A 24,354-nucleotide genomic window follows, 5' to 3' on the forward strand; every position below is an offset into this window, starting at 1 on the left:
AGAACAATATGGCAGATGTACGTAGTGCATGCAAATTAAGATTCCAAATTAAACGTGCGTAACGCCACTCGTGAATCTTTTTTTCGCACACCATTGTTACGCCCAAGTCGGCACAATAGTGATAAAGACGCAGAAAGATGAGTCAAACATTTTCAACTCTTTCAAAATCTAAAAAAATGTCCAAAGTAAAATACACCTTTGCGAAAGTTTTAGTGCTGTGAATTGGTCGTCTCTCATGGCTACTTTTGGAAACGCCAAGACGTACCCTTAGAAAAATGTGTTAAATACAATGTTTAGTTTTTCAGATTGTTATCAAATTTGACAAGGGACCAAGTAAGGCTTCAAGCTATTGTCATGCCTGTTATCCACCTAAGATGCCCATGCTACACTCATCTGCAGGCACGTGATTGAAAAAAAAAAGGCGATAATAAATAACCTTCTATTTCTGTGTGTTCCAACTTAGATTACTCAACATTAGTATCCCTTGCAATGTTTATTTCACTGTGCGAGAAAACGTCAGTGCTACCTTTAGAAACAAAGCAAAAATGAATAGTTCAAGAACCGCTTTCAACTTACTTTGGGTACGTCTTGGATTGGTATTTTAGGCGAAATTTACAGGAATGTTAAGGATTTAAACAACCCTAAATAATAATTTATCAGTATCAACAGCCCTCAGACTTTATGTGATTATGGGTTACACAAATAAACATGACTTGACAATCCTCAGCCCATAATTGGGACATTTTATTGAAGATCATCCACAATTTTGAGTCATTTTTAAAACCCCGAAATGATGTCATTTGTTCAGAACCACCTAAAAAAATAAATAAAACAACCACCCAAAGAGTGGGTTGTTTTGGACAAAAGAACACTTGGAACTCTTTTTAATGGATCCAATTAGCGGATTAGTCAAGTCTTTGGATCAAATTGTCTTAATGGCATGTCGTTTGTTCTGTCTTTTCCTTTTGTTTTGTATTTTTTAAGCAGTTGAAACGGTTCATTGATGGCAGTTATTTGACGCAGTGCCATGCTCTAATTTTTACTTTTCAGTTGGCTCGCTTAATTGTTCATCTATTTTAGTTGTCAGATACTGTAGAATTGCACCTTTTTTCCAGTTTTCACACATATTCATAAAGGTTTCACCGAGCTGGCATGGCAGCAGCAATTAAATCATTTTATTTTATTTTTTAATCTATGATGAAGACCCAAGTTCTTAGAGTCCCATATATATTTTGACTTTAGATACTGTACAATATTGATATTCAGCCTATAGCGGATATGGGCAAATATGTGTATTTATTCCAATTTTATAGATTAGCTTGTAAATTAATGTTAGTTTCACACAAATTTGGAATGAGGGTGATATCACACAATACCCTTTTGCAGCGTTTTTCAATCAGTGCGCAGGGGAAGACTAGTGTGCATCAGGAAAAATCGAGATATCCCAATTTTATATTTGCAAAAAAAAAAAATACTAATAATAAAAACATTGCCATTGTTCAGTATCTTTCTTCGGGTAATCAGCCTAGTAACGTTAACATTCATCCATATCAGTAGGTGGCAGAATAATCCTTTTTTTCTTGTTACATACAAATTATCTGCTGTTTAAGATTGGACTGCAAAAAATGAATGGATCAAGTAAAAATCTTACACACAATTTAGGTGATTTTATTTATTATTATTTTTTATGAAAAAGATAAAAAGTTATAATGTATTTTTTATTTTGTTTTCTTACAATTTATTTGCCGGTGGGCAGATAAATCGTAAGAAAAACCGTGTTCTGTCACTTTAGACAACATGATAATTCAAGCTCTAAAAAAGAAGGAAAAGACTGCCCAGCCTCGGCTTCTCCCCCTTTTTATTGATTGACATCTTGAAATTGTATACATTTTTATTTTGTGTTGATGACAGTATTATATATATTGTATTTATAAATAATTTGGGATAGGATAGGGTAGGGATAGGGTAGGGATAGGGAAGGGATCGTGTTCTTTCGGTCATGACCCAAAGTTCATGACCATAGGTGAGGGTAGGAACGTAGATCGACCGGCTCAGCAAAAACTAAACGTGTTTTTGAAATATCATAAAGAATGTTAGCATTATGTGATATTTTTTTATATAAGTTACAGTACTAATAAGACTAAAATTAATTAGCCTGGCTCTTTGTACAGTCTCAATGTGAGATGAGCAGGTACTCCCTCATGCCTGCAGGGCGGCCCCTCCCACTGGTGGGGAAACCCATTCCCTGCCCCCCAACACAATCCTCCCGACAGCTCATTACCACTCAATTAGGCAGGTGTGGCCCCGGCGTAGATCCCTCACCGACAAAGGCAGACACTCGCAACATTGATGCGGAAAGTCAGACACTTAACAGTGTCTTATTAGATTTGATTGAAATTCCATAATTGGCCACATTTGCAGATTTATAAGGAGGTCGTCGTTGTGGATTCAGCAATTAGAGGATGATTATCGATGCAATTGTCAGCCTCCTAAGACGAATGTGTGGTTGTAGCCCTTTTAACACCACCAGAGGGGGCACTGCCAGAGTTGTTTTGTCAATTTTTAAATATAACAAAGTAAAACTACCGTGTTGTCCACACTATAAAGCGCAACAGATCATAAACGTATAGTTCTGTTTAAAGGGACACTGTGTATTATTTTACCTCAAGATGTCACTGGATTGCGTAGTGCAACAAAAACGAGTACTACAAAGAAATAGGAAGAACAGAAACTACGGAGACTCAAAGAGACCATTATTCTCTTCTTTTTGCCCTGCCTTTTTCAGGTACCTGTAGTAGCAAGATGGCAGACAAACAAGACAGCTCCCTCTAGATGAGGCCCATGTTATTTAAAATAAATGCAAATCTCTCAACCAATGAGTATTTAAAAAAAAAAAAAAAAAAGATAGTCCATGTAGTTTTACTCTTATGATCTGGAAAATAGACACAGCCCACAGGGTTCCTACAGCTCAAGGCAAGTTAAATTTACAAATTTCAAAGACATTTTCAATGCCATTTGGAATCAAATTTAAGAGCAAGTCGCGATTTTGCCACGTAAGGAAATAAGTGAATGTTTAAAAAAGACAAGTGATAGACAATACTTAATCTAGTTCAAACAAATATAAATCTTACAATTGTGTTCACATTTTTAAGACTTTCGAAAATTGGATTTAAGAGATTTTAATGCCAAGCCTGCCCAAGTCCCTAACTTATTGCCGCCTGTGCCATGCCATTATTCCTCCAGCTGTGACTTTTGTCGTGACTATGCTACGCGTTTGGGTTCAACTGCCAAACATATTACCTATTATTCAAATTTAGATTTTTCTTTAATGAATAATGTATGTTATACCACTACGGTTACATACTATATTCATTATTATTATAGTATGTTATTAATGTATAGTATGTAAAGTGTATAAAGTATATTATTATTAAAGTATATTATTATTATAGTAAACTATCAAATTGTAGTAAATTATTATAATCTAATATTCATATACTATACTAGACTTTATATACAGTACTATTTTATACTACTTTTTTGCGCCAAATAATACACACTGTCCCTTTAAGGATCAAATAAACCATTGACAAGTTGTTTGGTTTGATTACGTTTTTTTTCATCGGTTACACTCCAACTCGCAAGAGTTTTGGTCACGCAAGGAACAACTTAGTAGGTTTTTCTTGTCTGTTTTTTATTGAAGTTTGAGGTGGTGATGAAGGGGGATTATCACTCGTGAGGCCCCTTCTCAACGTTTCTTATTTGTTACTTAGGATTTTGAGTTTTGCCTTGCCCGCATGTTGGTTTAAGATCAGGGCATGGTGTAATGGTGTAAACCTGTTCAGTCCTTTGAGACATTTTGTGGTTAAGGGCTTTCCAAAATGTAACATGTGACTTCCTTGTTAGAGTAGTACAGGTATTGGTAATGGGATTGTGTACAGTTGGGTAACAGATAACAGATAGTTATCAGTAAGTGGGTTACCAATGGGTTATCAGGTTTAAAACCAGTAGCGTTTGACCTTCAAATTTAGTCTTTCTACTCCCAGCTGTTTGTTTCAAGCTTTGCTTGGTTTTATGAACAAACTTTTTGCTAGCTTTGTCTCCGATGCACATGTAGGTTTGAAGCCAATATGGCTGAGTTCAAGGAAAATGCCACAACCTGCCAGGAAGTTGGGAACTTTTTGTTTAATGATTGTTGTGAGGACCCCTGCACGTCTGGATGAAGACATAAATGTTGTGAATGTGAATGAGGATGTGGGGATTGTTCAGTCAGTTTGCGTGACATTGATTATACTTATTGTCCAAAAGTGGCAACACAAAATATCACTATGGCATCTTTTAGAACGGGGGTCGAAAATCTTTTTGATACAAATAGCCAATTTAGAGAAATATTTAGATTTTTTTTAAGCGAGAGAGCCATACTATATGTCTTAAAACAAATTACAGTAAAACCGCCAAACCAGCTCTTGAGACAAAATAAACATTTTCAGCATTTTATTGTGTGACATTAGATGATTTGATACAATTTATGACAAAAGAATAATGCCAGATCCAGTGTCCCATATCAGCAAATACAGTGGAACCTCGGTTTTCGAACGCCTCTCAGTTCGAACAAATCCGAGTCCGACCAAAAATTTAGAGAAATTCTTGCTTTGCTGTTCGGTCAAAAAATCGGAGTTCGAACGCCGGTAATGCGTGAGTGCGTACGCTAGGGTGCGATGCTGAGCGGCGTACAGGTGTTTTAGCCCCTTATTATGCCTCCGAAGAAAGTCAGTACAAGCAGCAAAGTTGCTACAGGTGAAAAAAGAAAAGTAGTGCGTACAACTATTGTATTTAAGAAAGAAATAATAGCCAAATATGAATGAGGTGTACGAGCGCCTTCTGCTGACCACCACAAAGGTAAGAAATCCTATTCATAAGATTACGATAACGCGAACGTACGATTAGCCTGGGTTAGCTTTAAGTTTACGTTAAACATTCAGGGTGTTGGAACGGAGCCCAACATTGAGGGTGTTGGAACGGAGCCCCCTTTCCAATGAAGCGCTCACCACATGTTGTGGAGACCCGGGTGCTAAATGACTTGTAAACGACCTGATTTTTATATTTTTACACGTTCATGTTAGCGTAATCTTTCGTACGGAAGATTACGATAACGCGAACGTACGATTAGCCTGGGTTAGCTTCATGTTTACGTTAAACATTCAGGGTAAACATTTAGGGTGTTGGAACGGATTAAAACGATTTACATTGTTTTTAATGGGAAAAACGATTTTAGATAGATAGATAGATAGATACTTTATTCATCCCCGTAGGGAAATTCACACTTCCAGCAGTCTACCCCGATGTTTATTAACAGATGAACATGATGCCCTAGGGGTGCTTGTAGCGAAGTGGATGACGTCACGCCAGTCCAAAAATTCGACATCCCTGCGGCAGATGGAAAACTTTTCTTTGTGAAAATCCAGGGATACACCACCTCGTGTTAGCAAGTCCGCCTCCTCTCCGATTCCCCCCGGCTTTCGTGTCTCTGTTTAGCGGCGTTGAAGCCGGATTGCTCCGGGTAGCTCCGGGTGGCTACACGTTAGCGTCCGGAATGCTAAACGTAAGCCACGTTTCTGCGCTCCCTGTGCGCTTCGATGTTTTCCACCAGCACTCGATGATCTTATTTGGTCTTGAGTTCGCATTTACCATGATTACGGATGGTACCGAAGACTTATAACGCCGCTAGCCGCTTCGCTAGCTCCGGCTTTCCTTCCAGAATAGGCCCCTTCATCACGCCGGCACGAGAATTTTTCAGGGCAAGGAGTTGAAATTCCTTGAATACAAAACCCATGTCCATAGGATAGAAGTAATCCATAGTGTAGTTGTCAAAACGGGAAGAATAAACACCGAAGATAGGAGCAGACAATAAAACAATAGGGCAGCTGCTGGAAAAGGCAGCCGCTCGTGGCAGCGCCGCTTTGATAATGCATTTTGGTGATCGAACAAATCGGTTTCTGAACAGGGTTCTGGAACGGATTATGGTCGAGAACCGAGGTTCCACAGTACGACATTTGTGTCCCTCATGCAATTACTGAAGATCGTTGAGGCTTAGTTCGACCTTTATCTTTTTTTTTATATTTGATTAATGGTTTCAAAACAAAGTGAAAGTAGAGTTCTTTTGTTAAAATGTTACAAAATACTGCGAAAGGGGATACTGATGCATTTACCTTCGGTGCAGACGCTGCTGGGCAGAGAAGTGTGCCGTGTGCATAGCTCCGCCAAACACTACCGCTCACCCAATCAAATTGCTTGCCTGACGTGTCTGCGTGTTTATCGTTTTTGTGTGGGTTCTTATCATTAAGTGTCTCAACAGTGAACCTAAATTGTTTAATGAGCTTCCATATAAAAGATTCCTTTGTTTGTTGGCGTGACACCTTAAATGTGAACTATAGTGGGGAGTATGCTCCTCATATACTGGCCCAAACAGTTCCTTACTCTTGGAATTACGTCGGCTATGAGCAAAGTAGACACTACTGCACGCTTAAGATTTGCATAAGTATAGTTTTATAGTTATATGTACTCATGAAAAAAGCCACAAATGGCTTGCAAGCCATATGTTCCCGACCCGCGATTTAAGCTTAAAAAGAGTTGGGTTAACAACTTGGTGAGCGAGTGGAATTCAAACCAAACAAAGAGGGGACGGTGCCAGTTTTGGCGCTGCTTTAACTAACATTGCACCTCAACAAAATGATTTGCTGCAACATGGCATGGACACTTTTGTCCAACCCTAATTTGTTTATCATAAAATGAAAATTTCACACTTCATTATTAGTCCCTTGGTCTGAGATACAGACAGGGTTGGGTAGGGTTACTTCAACTGGATTACTTTCAATTACTTTTGGATTACTCCAATACCAAATATGCTAATAAAAGACAAAAGAAACTAAATATGAATAAAATTACTAAATTTTGTGCAGGCTTGGGAGTAACAGAATACATGGAACGGCAAAAATGCTGTTGGCAAGCTGTTTGGATTTATTTTCATTTTGTTTCTGTCGCATTTTATGTTAGTTTTGCCGGATATCAAAGAGATCAAAGCCAGGAGAGAAAGCTTATTACGTGTTGTGAGTCATAATTTTATTCATATTTAGTTTCTTTTGTCTTTTATTAGCATATTTGGTATTGGAGTAATCCAAAAGTAATTGAAAGTAATCCAGTTAAAGTAACCCTATCCAACCCTGGATACAGACAGCTTGGCAGATCATGTTATGGCTCTACATTTGGCTTCATCGCATTCTCCCCCCTTTATCCTCCTCGGCTGTATTTTGCTTTGCAATGTGTAACAGCAAGAAGGTGGGGGGTCGATGGAGGAAACCACAAAAAAAGCAAAACGGGACAAACAGCCGAGGCGAGTGAGCTCAAGGTCAGGATGAGAATGATATGATTAGTTTGCAAGACATAGAAAAACATCCAGCTAAATCTGGTTAAGAAACTGAGTGACAAAGATTAGGATTTATCCTGACAATAATGGTTCTATTGAGACTGCAATGTCATGTTCGGTTCATAGAACAATTTTAACTACAAGGACAAGAAGACATGAGTATGAGGCCAAAATCACTAATAAGCTAGTGTGTTTATAACCTAGATTTAAACGCTTCCACTTAGGTGGCAGAGCATAACACAGCATAGGGGCCTGAATGGAGAATGCTCTTGAATATGCGGATTTCTTCTTGGCTCTTGGAATCACTTGTAGACCTGCGTTTTCTGAGTGAAGGCTTCGAGCAATACTTTATGCAATACCAACATAACCAACACGACTTTTGGCCATTCGCAAGCTTTTCTTTTCACGGACAACCTCAATCATTTACAACTTTTTTACACTGTTTAAAATGGCCAAAGTAAAATACATAAATGCAAAGTTTTCAGGGCTGTGGACTGATCGTCTCCGAATGGCCGCTTATGAAAATGCTTAGACGACCAGTAGAAAAGTGCGTAAAATACAATGTTTAGTTTTCCAGATTATGATGCAAACTATTGTCTCACCTGTTTTCCACCTTAGATTACCATCCTGCAATCATCTGCAGGCATTTGATTGCAAAAAAAGAATTCAGCCCAAAATAAAATCCTTATTTTTCTGTGTGTCCCAACTCAATTATTACTCAATATTAGTAGCACCCACCGAGATTATTTGAGTTTAGTCCCTTTTAAAAGAGACCAAAACCATCCAGATTCTCCAAACGGCTCAAGAACAGAATTCGATTACTTTGGCTACATATTGGATTGGGATTTTAGGGCTGAATTTAAAGGAAGGGTAAGGGGTTAACTTTAAGAGTTATAGAACGAATTTAGGACCTTTTTAGGCTAAGATTTGCAGTAATCAAATTTAAGACTTTTTTAAGTTTTTAAGACCTAAGGGCAACCCTGCCTATTTGACAATAAATGGCACTAGTTGCCTCATCAATTCAATACATGTCAGGGATGAGTTCAACTTTAGGCCACAGTGTAAATTTTTTAACGCATCGAAAAAAAAGCTCATGTCTTTTTCTCATACGGGCAGCTTTTTGCTAGCTCACAGTCGTCTGGCTGCTGCCTCGTTCAGGCCAGTTGGCAGTGGCTAGCGTCTCCTCCATCTATCCTTGGCTTGTTTCTGACCATCTGCACCCACCAGTAATTAACGGAGCCCTATTGCAGCCAATTGTCTTGCTCGTCTACTCCGCCCTTCCCCGCCTATCATCGACCTATATGTGTCCAGAATCTGGACTTATTAATATTCAGGGTTCGTACACCTTTCTATGGGCAAATTCAAGCACTTTGAAAGGCAAATTTCCCAGGACCATCAAAAAAGATATCCAGTGAAAATCTAAAGAACAGGAGCCTTAACCTTAATTTCAAAGCCTAACTCTATGCCCAACCTTATTTCCAAACCCAAAAATCGGTTTAAAACCCTAACTTACAGCACAAACCTTAGCTCCTAACCCTAGCCCTACACCTCACCCTATGTGTAACTTTAGCCCTAACCCTGTTTCAAACCGTAATGGATTTTGGAACCCTACATTCAGTTTGGAATCCTAAAGTGGAGCTCAGACTCTATTTCCTGAACCTAAACCTGAACCTAAATCTAGCTGTAACACTAGCACCAACACGTTCAGACCCTAAATCCAGTTTAATACCCTAATAAGAAGCTTAAACCTTAGTCCCTCAACCTAGAGCAATCCTTTTTGGAAGCATAAACTAAGTTTAAAACCCTTATTTATAATAATAATAATAATAATTTCCTTTGTATTGTCATTCTTTGTAACAATGTACACAGAACGAAATGTCGATACACCTGACCCGTTGTAGCGAGTCGATGCAGCCGCAGCCAGAGGGCGCCGCCATTATACCAATTAGGTATGTCTCGGCCGAGGCGCGAACCAGCGACCTCCCAGTCTCAAAGCGGGCACACTACCATCTAGGCTACTGAGCTGGTTTGAACACGTAACCTAAGAAACACAGTAACAATTTCAAGCATTTACATGCACTTTGTCTAAAATCCAAGCACTTTTCAAACCATGACAACACCAATGTTAATTGGTCTGCATTTATATAGGGCTTTTCAAGTCACTGAAGACCTCCCAAAGCACTTTACAAAGTGCTCCACAATTCCCCATTAATATTATTTATGTTTTTCTAGGGGTAGGTTTAGGTGTTTCCAAATGAGGCTTTTGGAGATGACCATTTAACAGCACTATTACCTTTGCAAATGTGTATTTTACTTTGGCCATTTTTTAGACATTGTGAAAGAGTTGTCTCATCTCATCTCATTAGCTGCACCGCTTATCCTCAGTAGGGTCGCGGGTGAAAGAGTTGTGAACATTTTAATTCTTGTTCCGTGTCTATATCATTATTATTATTACATACAATCACTATTTACAATTATTCCAGAGTCTAATTGGCTTACCAATGTGTCAATCATCATCTTGATCAGTCACTATTGGTTAAAGTTATTCAGGCTTAACGGAGGCATCGTAATTATCAATACAGGCCCACCCATATAAGCTATTGCTGGCTTTGGATCATAAATCATAGCCTGCAATTGACCCAAAAAGTTGTCAACGTTCAGAGGATGACGGCCTATAAAAAATAATTTTACTAGTCTGTTTATTTGTATTATAGGGCGAAAACAGACGGATTGCAACATGGAACATCCATCGATGCAGAAATCTTTCTAGGCAAATTTGTTTATATCTGTCGGCATTATCATGTGTTTTTGAGTAAACATTTTACACGGTTTGATTCACTAGACCAGGGGTGGCTAAACCGGTCCTGGAGAGCCACATGTCCTGCATTTTTTGGAGGTTTCTCTGCTCCAATACAGGTGATTCCAATCACCTGGATCATTATCAAGCTCTCACAATGCCTGCTAGCAAGCTGAAAATTGGCGTCACCTGTGTTGGAGCAGAAAAACCTCCAAAACATGCATGATGTGCGACTCTCCAGGACCGAGTTAGCCACCCCTGCAGTTGACTCTTACAGATCTAAGAAGGCTATGGTTGCATACTACAATCGGATTTTATGGCTGCAAGACAATATCTTTGGTGAGCTATGCCAGATTTATAGTTTACGGGTATATTCTTTCAGACTGATCATGATGTTTATGTGATGAGTACATTTTGGAATGTTCATCATCCCTTAAATCCCCAGTTCAGGTTTCTATTGATATGCGGCACAACGTATTTCAGTGACTAGTGACATTGCACAGACACGTTTTTGCTTCTCATAAGTCCGACATTAAGGGGTTAAAATTCGAGCGTTTTCAAAGATTTCAAGCACCCTTACGAACACTGTATATGTTTTTGTTTTGCATATTGTATTTGTGACGGCACGTAGCAGGCAGGTTAATCCAAAGTGGCCAGCTTTAAAATGCATCCCGCGAGTGCAGATCAAATTACAGGGCAAAGCGCTCAGTGCTAAGAAAAACTAGCCGTTGTTGAAGCTGCAGAGTGGATAAAAGAAGAACATGGAGAGAGGCGGAGGGAGGGATAGCATTGAGAAGAAGGACATGGGGGGGGGGAGGCTAACTGGGCCAGCGTGAACACATCATCCCGGGCAATTACAGTCACTCACACAATACATCAAATACATCAACCACTCAGTCAGATGTGTTTTTTTTAACTGCACAGCCGGGACTGAATCGCAATATTGCCGCTATCTTGTCACATATTATCGGTTTGATCACCGTACAGCGGGGGTGGAAGGAAACGTCCATATTGAGTTGTACCGTATCATTTTCTGCTCTGGTTCAGTTCATAACTCTGAAACCACAGGTAGTGCTTTGTGTAACACATGGGTGTGAAAATCTAAAGGACGGAGGGGCAAATAAGAAATTTGATTTCAATTTAAACATCTGATCAATTGCACAAAATAATAGATGCCTCTAAGGCAGCGATGTCGAACTTGTTTTAGCTCAAGGGCCACATGGTAGAAATAAACATTCGAGGGGGCTGGACTTAAAGATTAAAGAACAGAGGATAAAGAAAGCGACAGTGGGAGAGCATAAAGAGAGGAGAGAATGAGAGAGAGGGAAAAAGAAAGAAAGAAAGAAAAAGAAATGTAGAAATAGGAGAAGAAAGGAGTGAGGGAAAGAGACAAAGAAAAATAAATAGAGAGAGCATGAGAAAAGACTGAGAAGAAGAGAGAAAAGAGAGACAAAGAGAGAGGAAGAAAAGGGGAAAAGAGCAAGAGTGAAAAATAGAGAAGAAAAAAAGAGAGAAAAAAAAATAGTTACCAGACATTTCTCTCAAATTGGCAGATACAGTGCCAGACATTCTTTGAATATTTGACTCATTTTTGAATACCTACAGAAATTAAAGCAGTGTAGCTATAAAGACACACTAGAAGCTTGAACCCTCATCTTTCTATAGGAAAAAATATGTTTCTAGCTTTTACCATTGTGTGATACACAACAGCTGAACATTGCCAATTCTTGAAAATACTGCTTTTAAAAAAAAAAAAAAATGCATTTCAAGCATGAATAAAGCATTAACAAAGCACGAGCTTTGTGAGAACTTTTCAACCCCCCTATGTTTCAGAGGAGTTATCACATGATTCATGTGCACGAACCATCATCCCTCTCTGGACCGACAATGACGAAGGTACTTTCTCATCTGTTCAAGAAAGAATAAAGCTTTGAAGTGTTTAACTGTCTGTAATTATATCTTCGCTTTTCTCACCACAATGCGCGTGCATGGCACACCGGCTGCAGACACACAGCCATACGGTGTCATTCAATGGATACAGGAAGCAGAACAAGGCATTAAGTGTTGACAAATATCATTCCTACTTTCTAGTGGTGATTTGTCATACTGAAACCATTCCCAGAGGCTCGATCCTCATAGAAAGGCTGCGCCAAAGCGTTTAGAATAGTTAAAAAAACAAAACAAACAGAAACATATTTTTATGTTTCACACTCGTTTCGGAACCGGATGAGTTTATGTCTTGCACAGGTGGGAAAACACAAATGGCAAAACATCTGCATTATCATCTATTTATCTCCTGAAAGCGTTTTGTATACACACAAATCAAATGTGGATATTATACTCGAGTAAATGCTGCTAGCAGTTGCTCAACACCCGCTCATAATCCCACCACTCCCTCCCTTTCCTGTCCTCTTTGTTATTACTCTTCGCGCAATGCTTTGCCTAAGGAGCCACATTTCCTAGCAACAGCCTGTCACCCGGCATTTGGCAGAGCTTCAACATTCAATCTCTTTGTGGGAAACGCCAGCGCTGCCTTCCTGCCTGATCTCTTTGCTTCTGGCCATGATGGTGGCGAAAAAGATGTGGAAGATGAAGATAGGAATAATGGTCCTTTGCCCAATCACGTGGCAGGGTTGGGAACCGGTGATCATAAAACACATACCGTTCGCTACTTTGCGCTTCAGTTATCGCTGTATCACTCCCTCATGGATTTTGAATTGAATTGTCTTTATTGTCATTGATATCAACGTATCGTGCATTGTGTTTCTAATAGACAGAAGACAGCGAGGGAAAGATTAGAAAGGGTGCTCTGTGTTGGGTGGGAGTGACTGTGAGAGCGATTGTGATTGGCTGGTATATGCTGTCAATCAGACAGCCGGGGCACGCGCTGTCTTCGAGTCAAAGCAAACTAGGAACGATAGCGTCCGCCAATGTTCCTTCTTAGCTTACTTCTTTTTTTCTTGATTTGTTCTCTATTTTCCCCAGTTCTTTTATTTGTTTCATCCTTTTTTTCTTTTTCTGAGCTTTTTACTTCTTTTTCCTGCTTTTTACACTTTTCTCTCTATTTCCCCCCTTTTTTGTTTCTTGTCCTTTTTAGCTATTTACTTCTTATTAATTTTGGTATTTATTTTCTTATTTTTTGCTTTATGCTTTTGGAGCAACGTTGACGTAGTATCGCAGCTATTAGTTCATGTAGCTACGTAGTCTTACTGTTCAGGTGATAATTAAAGTAAAACACACTTGTCTATATTTTAATGTCTTAGTGATATAACAATGCACATTGCCGCCTTTTTAGTCAACCCCCCACCCCCTCCTGGTGGGAAAACTCACTTGCACGCTTGCTTTACTTTACTCAATTTTGTACAGACAGTGACTTCAAAAAACTACGTTTAAAACACACCGCCAAGGGAACTTGAGTTGTTTTTACCTGCATGCAATGTAATTTTGGCCACATTTCCTCTTGAATTTGCAATTAGATTTTCTTGTGGCAGTGCGCAATTGTGTGCAGCTTAGAGGGAACATCCTTTGGATCAGCTGACAATTGATAGAGAATTGTCCATCTGTGTTAATAAAACTTGGAAACTAGTGATACCCCGTAAAATGTGGTGCCAACACCAAATATGTGAAACGCTTGGCCGAAATACCATAACAGCAACAGCAAATTCCCCAAAAATCATGTACTTATCACTAACTTGCTTGAAAGGTATACTAACTATAAGCCCAACTCCTAAAACTGCTTTAAAATAGCCACACCCTTTAATAAATGCAAACTGTGGCACCCGCTTCCAAGTTTTAGTTAGGCAAAGAGGCCTAAAGGGAATTGTTTTCCTTTAATAGATATTTTACTGTGTTTAAATTTTGGCAACAACACTTAAAACGGATATAATTTCATTAAGAAATGTGGTACATAAATATTCCATGATAAATTTTCCGCTTTAAATTGAAAAATACAGTGAAATCCTGCGTCCCTTCCTGTTCCGCAAGCTTGAAGTAAGCAAAGTCTCTCACGTCGGCTGATATGATGGTTGCATGTCCAAACCATCTCATTCATGTTGAAGGATTGATAAGGCAATAATGTAAGTTCCTAAAAGGGTTTATACTATGTATAATCAAGAGTATTTTTAATAGTTCCGACAGATGTGAAATTTATGCATTTTATTTATGTGTGCTCAGTTACTTTTCCATTAAAGCTTCTGGGCGACAGATGCTGCTTAAGTGTCAATGTGGCGGCAGGCTGCTATTGTCTTGCCAGGTAAAAGGAACTCTTTTGACTCCACAATGGAGATGTTGACCGACATTTGAGTTGGTTTAACCACATAAAATTAAAGTCGACACTTACAGCGATGTAGTACACTTTGGCTTTGGTTGCTAGCTCCCAGTTGCTGTCTAGGTCCAGGTGTTCCTCTTTCTTGTAGCATTGCGCCGCAGCCAGGTTGGCCACCAGGGACCTATAAAACATACATTTATACTGTATGTATCGTAGTCATATGCCTCAAATGCACATTTTTTCCTGTTAGTATACAGAGACCCCTTGCTACTTTGTGCTCCGGTTATCACTGGTTCGCTCCTTCGCAAATTTAAAATTTCGGGTCTCTAATTTTTTTCAAGCTGAGAGCTACTTTTTGTTACTTACTAGCGCAAAGGGCACCTGGTTTGACTTGCGGTTCTAAAATAACAACTAATCTTGTACTACTAACTACGTTGTTACTATGTTATTGCCAGGTTAATTATTGGAAGTAGAAATAAGAGAGAAAGATAAAGAGAGAGGGGGGGGGGTAAGAAAGAAGAGAAAGAGTGAAAGAAGGATAAAATAAAGTCACTTTGGGACAAACTGGTTTTTCTACAAAAACAAGCCAGATAAAAACATTCTGTTGTCCTTAAAGGGACATTTTTTTTATAGGTCCACAAGATGTCACTGTAATGTGTAGTGCAACCAAAAATGAGTCCAAGTAAGACTGCAAATTAGACTGAGATTAAAAGGGAGCAAAAGCACCTTTTTACCCAATTTATACCCAGCATTTCTCAAAGACAAAAAGAAGGGGAAAAATATCAATGTTTTTCCTTGCAAGTGCAAAACCCCTTGATGTCTTTTCTCTTTATTTTGAAAATCTATTATCGAATCAGTAATACAATATAATTTAATGTACGTTTTTGGTTGAGAAAATGGAAATGAAAGGAATAGAATAGAAAAAAAGGCATAATATAATTTTGACCAAGAGATAAAAAAATATGAGGCTAATATAACAGCTATTGATACGCCGAGTCAAATGTATCGGAATTAAATTGTCATACAAAACTATGCCTGGCATCGTGTTGACTTCATACAAGTGTGTTTTTACAGCTAACAATAACTAGCCTGGACCTGGAAATAAATGAAAGTGAAGGGGGTGTGAATAAACAAGTAACACATAATGAACACTTGAGTCGTGAGTCTCGACGCTGGTGCTTAGTTGGAGGTGGTAGGCAGGTGGCATTATCTTAACACGGGTTATTAGGTAGCAGCCCCCTGCCAAGCGGCCTCTTTATGAGGGTCCATCAAAGTGAGTGCAACAATCAGAGCTACTAGATGAGAGCAGGTGCTACCGCCATACAAAACATTAGCCGCCAGACACAGCCTAGCAAAGAACACTCCTTCTGGGAATTCAAATGAAGATTATTTGCTGGGGTGCAAAAAATTACAGTCACTTTTCAGTACTAACTCATGCGGACTTGCGGGATTAACTAGACATTTAGGGGAAAATACCCTCTTTCCTTCCCTCTCTTTCTTTTGTTTTCACTCTCTTTTACTCCCTCTCTGTTTTTCTTTAATCTAATAGTCTGGCCTTTCGTGAGATTTTTTTTTTTAGCATGTGGCCCCCAGCTTAAATAAATTTGACAGCCCTGATTTAGAATGTAAGCCTTCATGGCACTCCACTAGGGCTGCACGATTAACCGAAATCTCATCGAAATTGCAACGTAGTGCGATAGTGTAACCACAACTCACTGTCGTTTTTTTAAAGGATTCATAGTTTCAGTTTGTTATTTGAGGGATGCAGTGTAAAGCTGACAAGAATTGTCACATGTCTTGGTTTAACAGGGCTGGCCAATCAGAAGCAAGTTTTGAAGGGGCACGAACCAATAAAGTCGAGGCAAAGTTTGGAAGATGTGTGCACATGACTTAGATAGGCTGGTGTTAGCGGCCAGTCAGTCAAAAAGCCCTTGCACAACTGGCCACCAAAACAAACGTGACAGCCTGTAGCTATACCAACTCGTTACATTGAAAATAAATTCATTAATTAAATCGGACTTTTAGGAAAGTCAGAAAAGCGCAAAGAAAAGCTGATAACCATCGGGTGCTGCCTGGATTTTTATCGGGTCCGGAAATTGACTGAGGAGGCGTTGGGAGCAAAAGCTAACAGCTAGGCTAGCAACTCTTAAGCCACCAATGCAGAACATTGGCAGTCACCAACGGCAGATCCATTACCCATGAAACGGATGATTTAGAGCTACTGCTTGCTTCACCACCTCGCTGAATTTCTGACTCATGTTTTAATCAACACAAAGACTTTGCACATGTCGCGGCTAACCGGCGCTAGTGTGTAGCTAACCAGCCTCTCGTTTTATTACACTGAAAAGAGTAGCCCCCCAATTTCATTGTACTTTTGTAAAATAAATAAAAATAAATAAGAAATAAAGACTATTCATTCAACTGCAATTTTGTTTTTATTTGTAGATCTAGTTATTTTGTTAAAGTCGTATACTCTCAGTCTTTAAAGACATCAGCTCGGAGTAGGTTTGCATGTCACCATGGTTAAGTTTTCCCCAAAAACAAAACAAGCACAGAAATGCACTTTTCTTGTAAAATCGAAAATCGCATTGATATTGCAATACATGTCTGAAAAATCGCAAATAGTTAAAATTGTGCAGACCTATACTCCACTTGATTTTTGTTTCTGAATGTTGTGTGTTACTTTACAGAAAATCTAATGAGCACTCACCTGTTGTCGCCCGTAATGCAAGCGGCACAGGTGCCGGTGGGTTCTTCACTCTGTTCGTAATAGCGGGCGTCCACATGCGCCTCCTCCGCCTTCTTCTTCAGTATCTCGCCAAAGTGGTCGGTGCCGATGCAGCCAAAGAATGTTGCCACCTTGTTGGGCTTTTGGATCATCCACTTGGGCAGGAGAATAGGGAAGAAAAAAAAAGTGAGTGAATCGCCAGCAATGCACGCCACCTGAGATATCAGGGTTCCTACAGCTGAGGGCAAGTTCAATCCAAGAATGCTTTTGTAATCAAATTTAAGACTACATAAAATAAAACAATTGAGACTAACAAAACAAAAAAACACAAATACTTCTTATACATGATACATTTTGTCTCAACACATTACCTGGCACAGCTTCGAGCCATGGTGAAAAATGTTCTTCGGACAGCTTCTTATAATTAAATTCAAACTTTCCCATCGTCCAAAGTAAACATCTCCGAGCGAAGTTGCAATGTACTGGACTGTCTCAGAAAATTAGAATATTTTGATAAAGTTCTTTATTTTCTGTAATGCAATTAAAAAAACAAAAATGTCATACATTCTGGATTCATTACACATCAACTGAACTATTTCAAGCCTTTTATTATTTTAATATTGCTGAATTTGGCTTACAGCTTAAGAAAACTCAAAATATTAGAATATCATGAAAAAGTATACAAGTAGGCTATTCAACTAATCACCTGAATCATCTAATTAACTCGAAACACCTTGCGAGGGTTTCCTGAGCCTTAAAAACACTCAGCTTGGTTCAGTAAACTAAATCACTGCTGATCTGACTGCTGTCCAGAGGACCATCATTGATCCCCTCCATCAGGAGGGTAAGACACAAAAAGAAATTTCTCAAAGAGCAGGCTGTTCACAGAGTGCAGTTTCAAAGCATATCCACAAAAAGTCTGTTGGAAGGGAAAAATGTGGCCGGAAACGCTGCACAACCAAGAGAGATGACCGCAGCCTTAACAAAATTGTGAAGAAGAGCCGCTTCCAGAATTTGAGGGAGCTTCAAAGACAGTGGGCTGAAGCTGGAGTCCAGGTATCAAAAGCCACAGTTCACAGACGTGTCCGGGAAATGGGCTACAATAGCCGTATTCCCATGGTCAAGCCACTTCTGAACTCAAGACAACGGAAGAAGCGTCTGACTTGGGCTATGGAGAAGAAGCACTGGACAGTTGCAGAGTGGTCCAAAGTCCTCTTTTCAGACGAAAGCAAGTTTTGCATTTCATTTGGAAGTCAAGGCGCCAGAGTCTGGAGAAAGGCTGGAGAAGAGCAAAATCCAAGTTGCTTGAAATCCAGTGTGAAGTTCCCACAGTCAGCAATGGTTTGGGGAGCCATGTCAGCTGCTGGTGATTGTCCACTGTGTTTCATCAAGTCCAGAGTAAATGCAACTGTGTACCAAGAGATTTTAGAGCACTACATGCTTCCATCTGCTGAAAAGCTCTATGGAGATGAGTATTTCATTTTCCAGCATGATCTGGCACCTGCCCACAGTGCCAAAACCACCAGTAACTGGTGCACTGACCATGGCATCACTGTCCTTGATTGGCCTGCTAATTCCCTTGACCTGAACCCCATCGAGAATTTGTGGGGTATAGTTAAGAAGAAGATGAAAGACACCAGACCTACAAATGCAAATGAGCTGAAGGCCGCTATCGAAGCGTCCTGGGCATCAATAACACCTCAGCAATGCCACAGGCTGATTGCCTCCATGCCACGCCGGATTGATGCAGTAATCCGTGCAAAAGGATTCCCAACCAAGTACTGAGTGCATCAATGGACATTTTCAAATGTTTGATTTAGTTTTGCTGTTATAAAATTATTTTTTTTACTTGGTCTGAGGAAGTATTCTAATATTTTGAGATAGGATTTTTGAGTTTTTTTCAGCTGTCAGCCAAAATCAGCAATATTCAAATAATAAAAGGCTTGAAATAGTTCAGTTGATGTGTAATGAATCCAGAATGTATGACATTTTTGTTTTTTTAATTGCATTACAGAAAATAAAGAACTTTATCACAATATTCTAATTTTCTGAGACAGTCCAGTATATTGTGGGTAGACCTAAGACATGCATCCGACTGATAGGCCCAACTGACACCACATTACCGTTTTGATTGTGTTCACGCAATGTTACCACCAAGAGCTTGCATGTTCTCCCCGCGCTTGCGTGGGTTTGCTCCGGGCACTCCAGTTTCCTCCCACATACCAAAAACATGCATGTCAGGTTAAATCGCCGGTCCAAATTGTCCTTTGGTGTGAATGAGCGAGCGAAATGTCTGTCTCTGTGTGCCTTGCGACTGGCTGGCAACCAGTTCAGGGTGTCCCCTGTCTACTGCCTGAAGACAGCAGAGATGGGCTCCAGCACCTACTGAGGATAAGCCGTGCAGATAATGGATGGATGGATGGATGGCTAATGTGATATTGGAAAGGCTGTACGGCCCACACGCCAGTTGTTTTTACAGCTATTACATGAGACTTCTGTTTAAAAAAAAAAAAAAAGTATCTTTTGTTAAGTAGAACTAACATTTTGTGGATTTATTTAGCTGGTTGCACAATACAGAGATGTATTTAATCACACTTCTTAGAGGAAGTACAATGTTGGTAAAACGATATACTGTTACATTCAAATAATTGGAAAATTATTTGAACCCTGTAACACAAGAGCGGTCAAAGAGACCCCCCAAAAATGTGTCCCTCTTCCTGCTTTTTGTCCTATTATTTTCTTCTTTTATGTATTTTTTCCTAGCTTTTAGTTTATCTTTTCCTAGCTCTTTGTTTATTTTTTTCTAGCTTGTTACTTATTTATTCTTGCCTTTTTTCTTATTTTGTTCTCTAGTTTCCTGGCTTCTTTTATTGGTTAATTTATTAGTTTCTTCTTGCTTTTTACCTTTACAGTACTTTTTTCTTCTGTTTCGTTGTTTTTTTTTTTTTTTTGCCTTTTTAAAATCATTGTAAGCATAATGTTACATAATAATTGGTAATATGTGGAGGAAAGCGCCCTGCGACTGTCTGGCAACCAGTTCAGGGTGTCCACTGCCCACTGCCCGAAGATATCTGGGATGGGCTCCAGCACCCCTGCGACCCTAAACGGTGCAGATAATGGATAGATGGATGGATGGATAAAAGCATCAAATACAGTCTGAAGAGCCGATCCGACCTGGCCCGTAATTGCGCTGAGTTTGGGCTTGAAATGTCAATCATTAAGTCGGGCCAGTCATGCTTCTATCTCGCCAGTGTTTTTTCCCCTTTGTGGAGAATCTATACAGCATGTACTTTTTTTTACTTTTACTTAAGTAATTATTTAGAAAATGCTAAGTCGAAATTACTATATCCAAAGAAATGTTCCTCCTCTGCATTGGGGTAAAAGAGCGCAGCTTCGTGCTTCCCCCTCCCTCATGTCAGACGTTATTTTTGCTTCTTGCAAATAGCTTACAAGCTTTACAAACTTTCTCTCTACTTTTCTGCCAAATCAATCACAATTTGCAGTTTGTAATCTGCAGAATTTTATTTTCTGTTCGGTGCCATTTCTTTCAGTTTCACTTTCGTTCGCTGAACCTCGCTGAGATGCGCACTTCGGCACCGAAACCATTCACTTAGGCACTGCACTTACAGTGCACAATTGATTTGAGGGACTCAGCCCCAGGTGAACCCCAAGCTGGGTAGTTTACCCAAAACGCACAATTCAGCGCTGATGCACACACTGCCAAAGTCAAGCTTTGTGTTTACTTTGGCGATGAACTAAAGCTTCGAGTTTATTTTAGGCCCGTTTATAAAGCCACGACTTGGGTCGGGTAAGGCTGAATTTTTTTTAGGCCCAGTCTAACCTCTAATGCAGTGACACATTTCAATATTACCACAAATGTTATTGTCAGTTATTTATAACCATATTATTTACAAATTAAAATAGGTGATTAAAGTGTTGTGAATGGTGTTCCACTAAAAATGACGAGTCAGGTTTCATTCGAACTCGAGCTTCCGTTTATCAAGTCGATGACATCTATCCACTTCCCTGCATCCCTCCCCTTCGCTCAGAACAACGTGCACGCGCAAATTGGCAGCAAAAGCCAACACAAACGCACACTTTTTCGTCTTCTTCCTGCCGTCGAAACCTTTATTTTTTTCACTGCAGGCACCTCGTACTTATCAAGGTCAGCAGCTCGGGTACACGTCAAGTCTAATCGGATTCTCCCATTGCCGTGATGAGCTGCCTTGCCCGTCCAAGGTTAGGCTGTAAATAACGACATGTGCCGGCCACTCAGGTGGGAATACATGACGCCGACCCACCCTACCCCATTCCCCCTCCGGCTTCCAGCCACCAATGTCCCTGTGATGACAGCATGGTGAATCACAGCAGTGCCCTTCTTCTTGTCTCCTCCTCTTCTTCCTCTCTCTATGACCCTCGGCTGTACTCTCACTGCCAACTCAGCTTGTCATTTTGCAGGGTCGTTAACAGGCACACATACACTAACATGTGCATGTGTACACGGTGCGCCCACACGGAAACAAAGCTTAACAACACACAAATACACACTCGTATATTCAAAACACCTCTGCATTTTGGCCAGGAGCTGCCTTCCTACACTAATAAAAATAAAGAGGCAAAAGATAAAAAATTGTCTGCAAATATATTTGTACATTTCCACTCTGGAGACAATCAATCTTCATTCACGGATTACACGAGATGATGTTCTTTTATAACTCAAATGTCAAAGACGTTTTCTAAGGCCCATGAGGTTATCTTGATGCATTGTTGTATTTTGTATTGCCAGGTAATACTTCACCTTGAAGAAAGGGTTGCTTTTGGTTCATAAATATTTGCAGTTTATTGTATTTCAATCCAAATTGTAGTATAAACTATTTCAGTTTGGCTGAATGATAGGTAATTACTATTATTATTTTTTCCTTAAATGTGATGTCTGTAACTTTAAAATATTCTTCTTGCAAAAGCCATATTCTGGATGAAATCATCATTGCAGCCTGTGTCAAAATTTAAGAATGAATGAATAAATGAATGGATGAATGAATGGTTGGATGGATATCTTCATCTATGCTCCAACAACAGGACCATTAGTCTCATCTGCCATGTAAGTAAAGTTATAAAACGGATCTTACTAAGCGGACTGAAAAAACAGGCTCAAAACATCCTAAATGAATAACAGGCAGGTTTCCAAGAGGGAAGGAGCACGACAGATTTTTTTACCCACACATTGGAGCAACCCGGAGAATAAATTATTTTATATTTGAAAACACACAACCTACAAACTGTTTTCCAGGTTTGAACAGAAAAAGGTTTATTATTACCAAAAATTGTCTGGGAGGGAATAGAGGGTGAGATCCCAAAAAAACTACCGTTCTTCCCTGAACGGAGTTGGGTTTTCCATGGTTGGTGGAGACTGCTCAGGGATTGCACAGGTCTTTTAGGCTCCCCTTCCGGGGGCAAGATCACCCTAAAGGTGTGGAGGGACTGGCAAGTTTGCTTCACCAAACCTGGTCATCTCTCCTTTCCCTCTGGGCAACTGTCCTTAAATGCAGCTCCATGGGCAATTACCTGAATGGCCTCAGGTGCGACCACTACCAGGAGCCGATTGATTGCAGGGCATCTACTGGGAGGGAACGGTGGTTCACCACCTCACCAAATAGGAAAATGTGTGTAGTCCCACCCAGTACAACAGCCTGCCTTGTAGGATAGGACCTAGGGTTGCTACAGCATCCTATGCGAAACGTTTCAACACCACCAGGGAAACCTTTATCACGTATTTTTTGATTTCAAGAAGGCGTTTGACAGAGTTTGGCAATCCACCAGGCAGAAGTATAACATGTGCCATTCAGACCATTGTACGCCAATGTCAACAGTCTGGTACTAATCAAAGCAGGGGTAGGGAACCTATGGCTCGGGAGCCATATATGGCTCTTTTCATGAGTACATATGGCTCAGAAATAAAATGTAACTAGAGCACATCTCTCTGTGGCGTTCCAAAGTCTAGTGACTTTATCCCGATTTTGGTCAATATAAAGCCGAAGCAACTTAATGCAGAAGTTCGATAAGAAACCATTTAAACTGATTGGGTGAGCAGTACAGGTGGGCGGATCCCTGCACACAGCGCAAGGCACTTCCTTCTCTCTCACTCCCGCTAAGTGCAGTCTACACCGAAAGTGAATATGACGATATGCTTATCGTTTGCAGCAATTTGTGACATTTTTACAAAAGAACCTTGCATGCACATTGTTTTGAAACCGTTATTAAGGAAAAAAATCATGGAAAAAATTGCCTCAACACTCCTAACTGAAGGTGAAATTGTTAATGGCATCTTTACATTGATTTGGGACACCGGATTTGGCATTATCATCATTTCATACATTTGATTAAATCATCAAATGACACACTGTGAAATAAAATGTGCTGAAGAATTAGCTTTTGTCTAGAGAGCGTGTTTGGCAGTTTTTTCAATTTTGTTTGAAAATATATGATGTGGCTCTCTCAATTTCTTTTTAAAACTTTTTTTGCTTTTATGGCTATTTGGGTCACAAAGGTTCCTGACCCCTGCACTAGAGCGTGGTTTCAAACCATAGTCGGCGTGGGACAAGGATGCATTCCATCTTCAACTCTCCAACTGTATTCAACATCTTCTTGCAGAGGATGATGACCGAAGCACTGAATCAACATGAAGTAACAGTCAGCATTGGGGGACATAAAATCACTTACCTGCGGTTTGCTGATGATATTGCCGGACTGGATTGTCTTTTGACAATTAAACCTCGCTGACTTGTTCTCATTAAACATTTTTAGACTAATTGAGTGAAATAACTAATTTCCTGCACTAATGCACAGCACTGTCAAACGTGATGACATGACAGGGTAAACCAACCCACAACATACAAATACCTTTTAAGGAACAATTGATGTACTTAGGAATATCCGCCCTATGTCTCATCTGCTGCCTAATTTTGCCATGGACCATTCCCACCTGTGGGGGGCTGGTCTGTAATGGGGGTTGTGACAAAAGCATAAATACCTAGGAAGTAGTATTTAGTGATCTCTTGTGACTTATCCCCCCCACTAACCTTTATGTTTATTAGAATAGAAGTTGTGGGTGTATCAGTTACTTGACAAGATTACTTTAC

The 24,354-nt window shown here is 39.8% G+C and overlaps 1 protein-coding gene and 1 long non-coding RNA gene across 3 annotated transcripts in view; one reads left to right on the top strand and one right to left on the bottom strand.

Annotated features, from left to right (window-relative positions):
• Nucleotides 1–24,354, bottom strand: part of LOC148346898 (adenosine kinase-like) — a 288,745-nt gene that overhangs the window by 146,788 nt on the left and 117,603 nt on the right. For both annotated transcript variants that reach the window (XM_088323478.1, XM_088323479.1), the window contains exons 5-6: nt 17,198–17,370; nt 14,560–14,668 (exon numbers count right to left, since the gene is read on the bottom strand). In XM_088323478.1, the coding sequence (XP_088179604.1) occupies nt 14,560–14,668; nt 17,198–17,370 (282 nt within the window). The remainder of the gene's footprint in view (nt 1–14,559; nt 14,669–17,197; nt 17,371–24,354) is intronic.
• On the top strand, nt 10,386–24,015 carry LOC148346900 (uncharacterized). Its single transcript, XR_015847966.1, has 3 exons — nt 10,386–10,559; nt 12,054–12,116; nt 23,763–24,015. It is a non-coding gene; the product is annotated as an uncharacterized LOC148346900 (long non-coding RNA).

Source organism: Urocampus carinirostris, chromosome 19, assembly GCF_059441175.1.
Source record: "Urocampus carinirostris isolate Australia breed hairy pipefish chromosome 19, RoL_Ucar_1.0, whole genome shotgun sequence".
In the NCBI taxonomy this organism is placed as follows: domain Eukaryota; kingdom Metazoa; phylum Chordata; class Actinopteri; order Syngnathiformes; family Syngnathidae; genus Urocampus; species Urocampus carinirostris.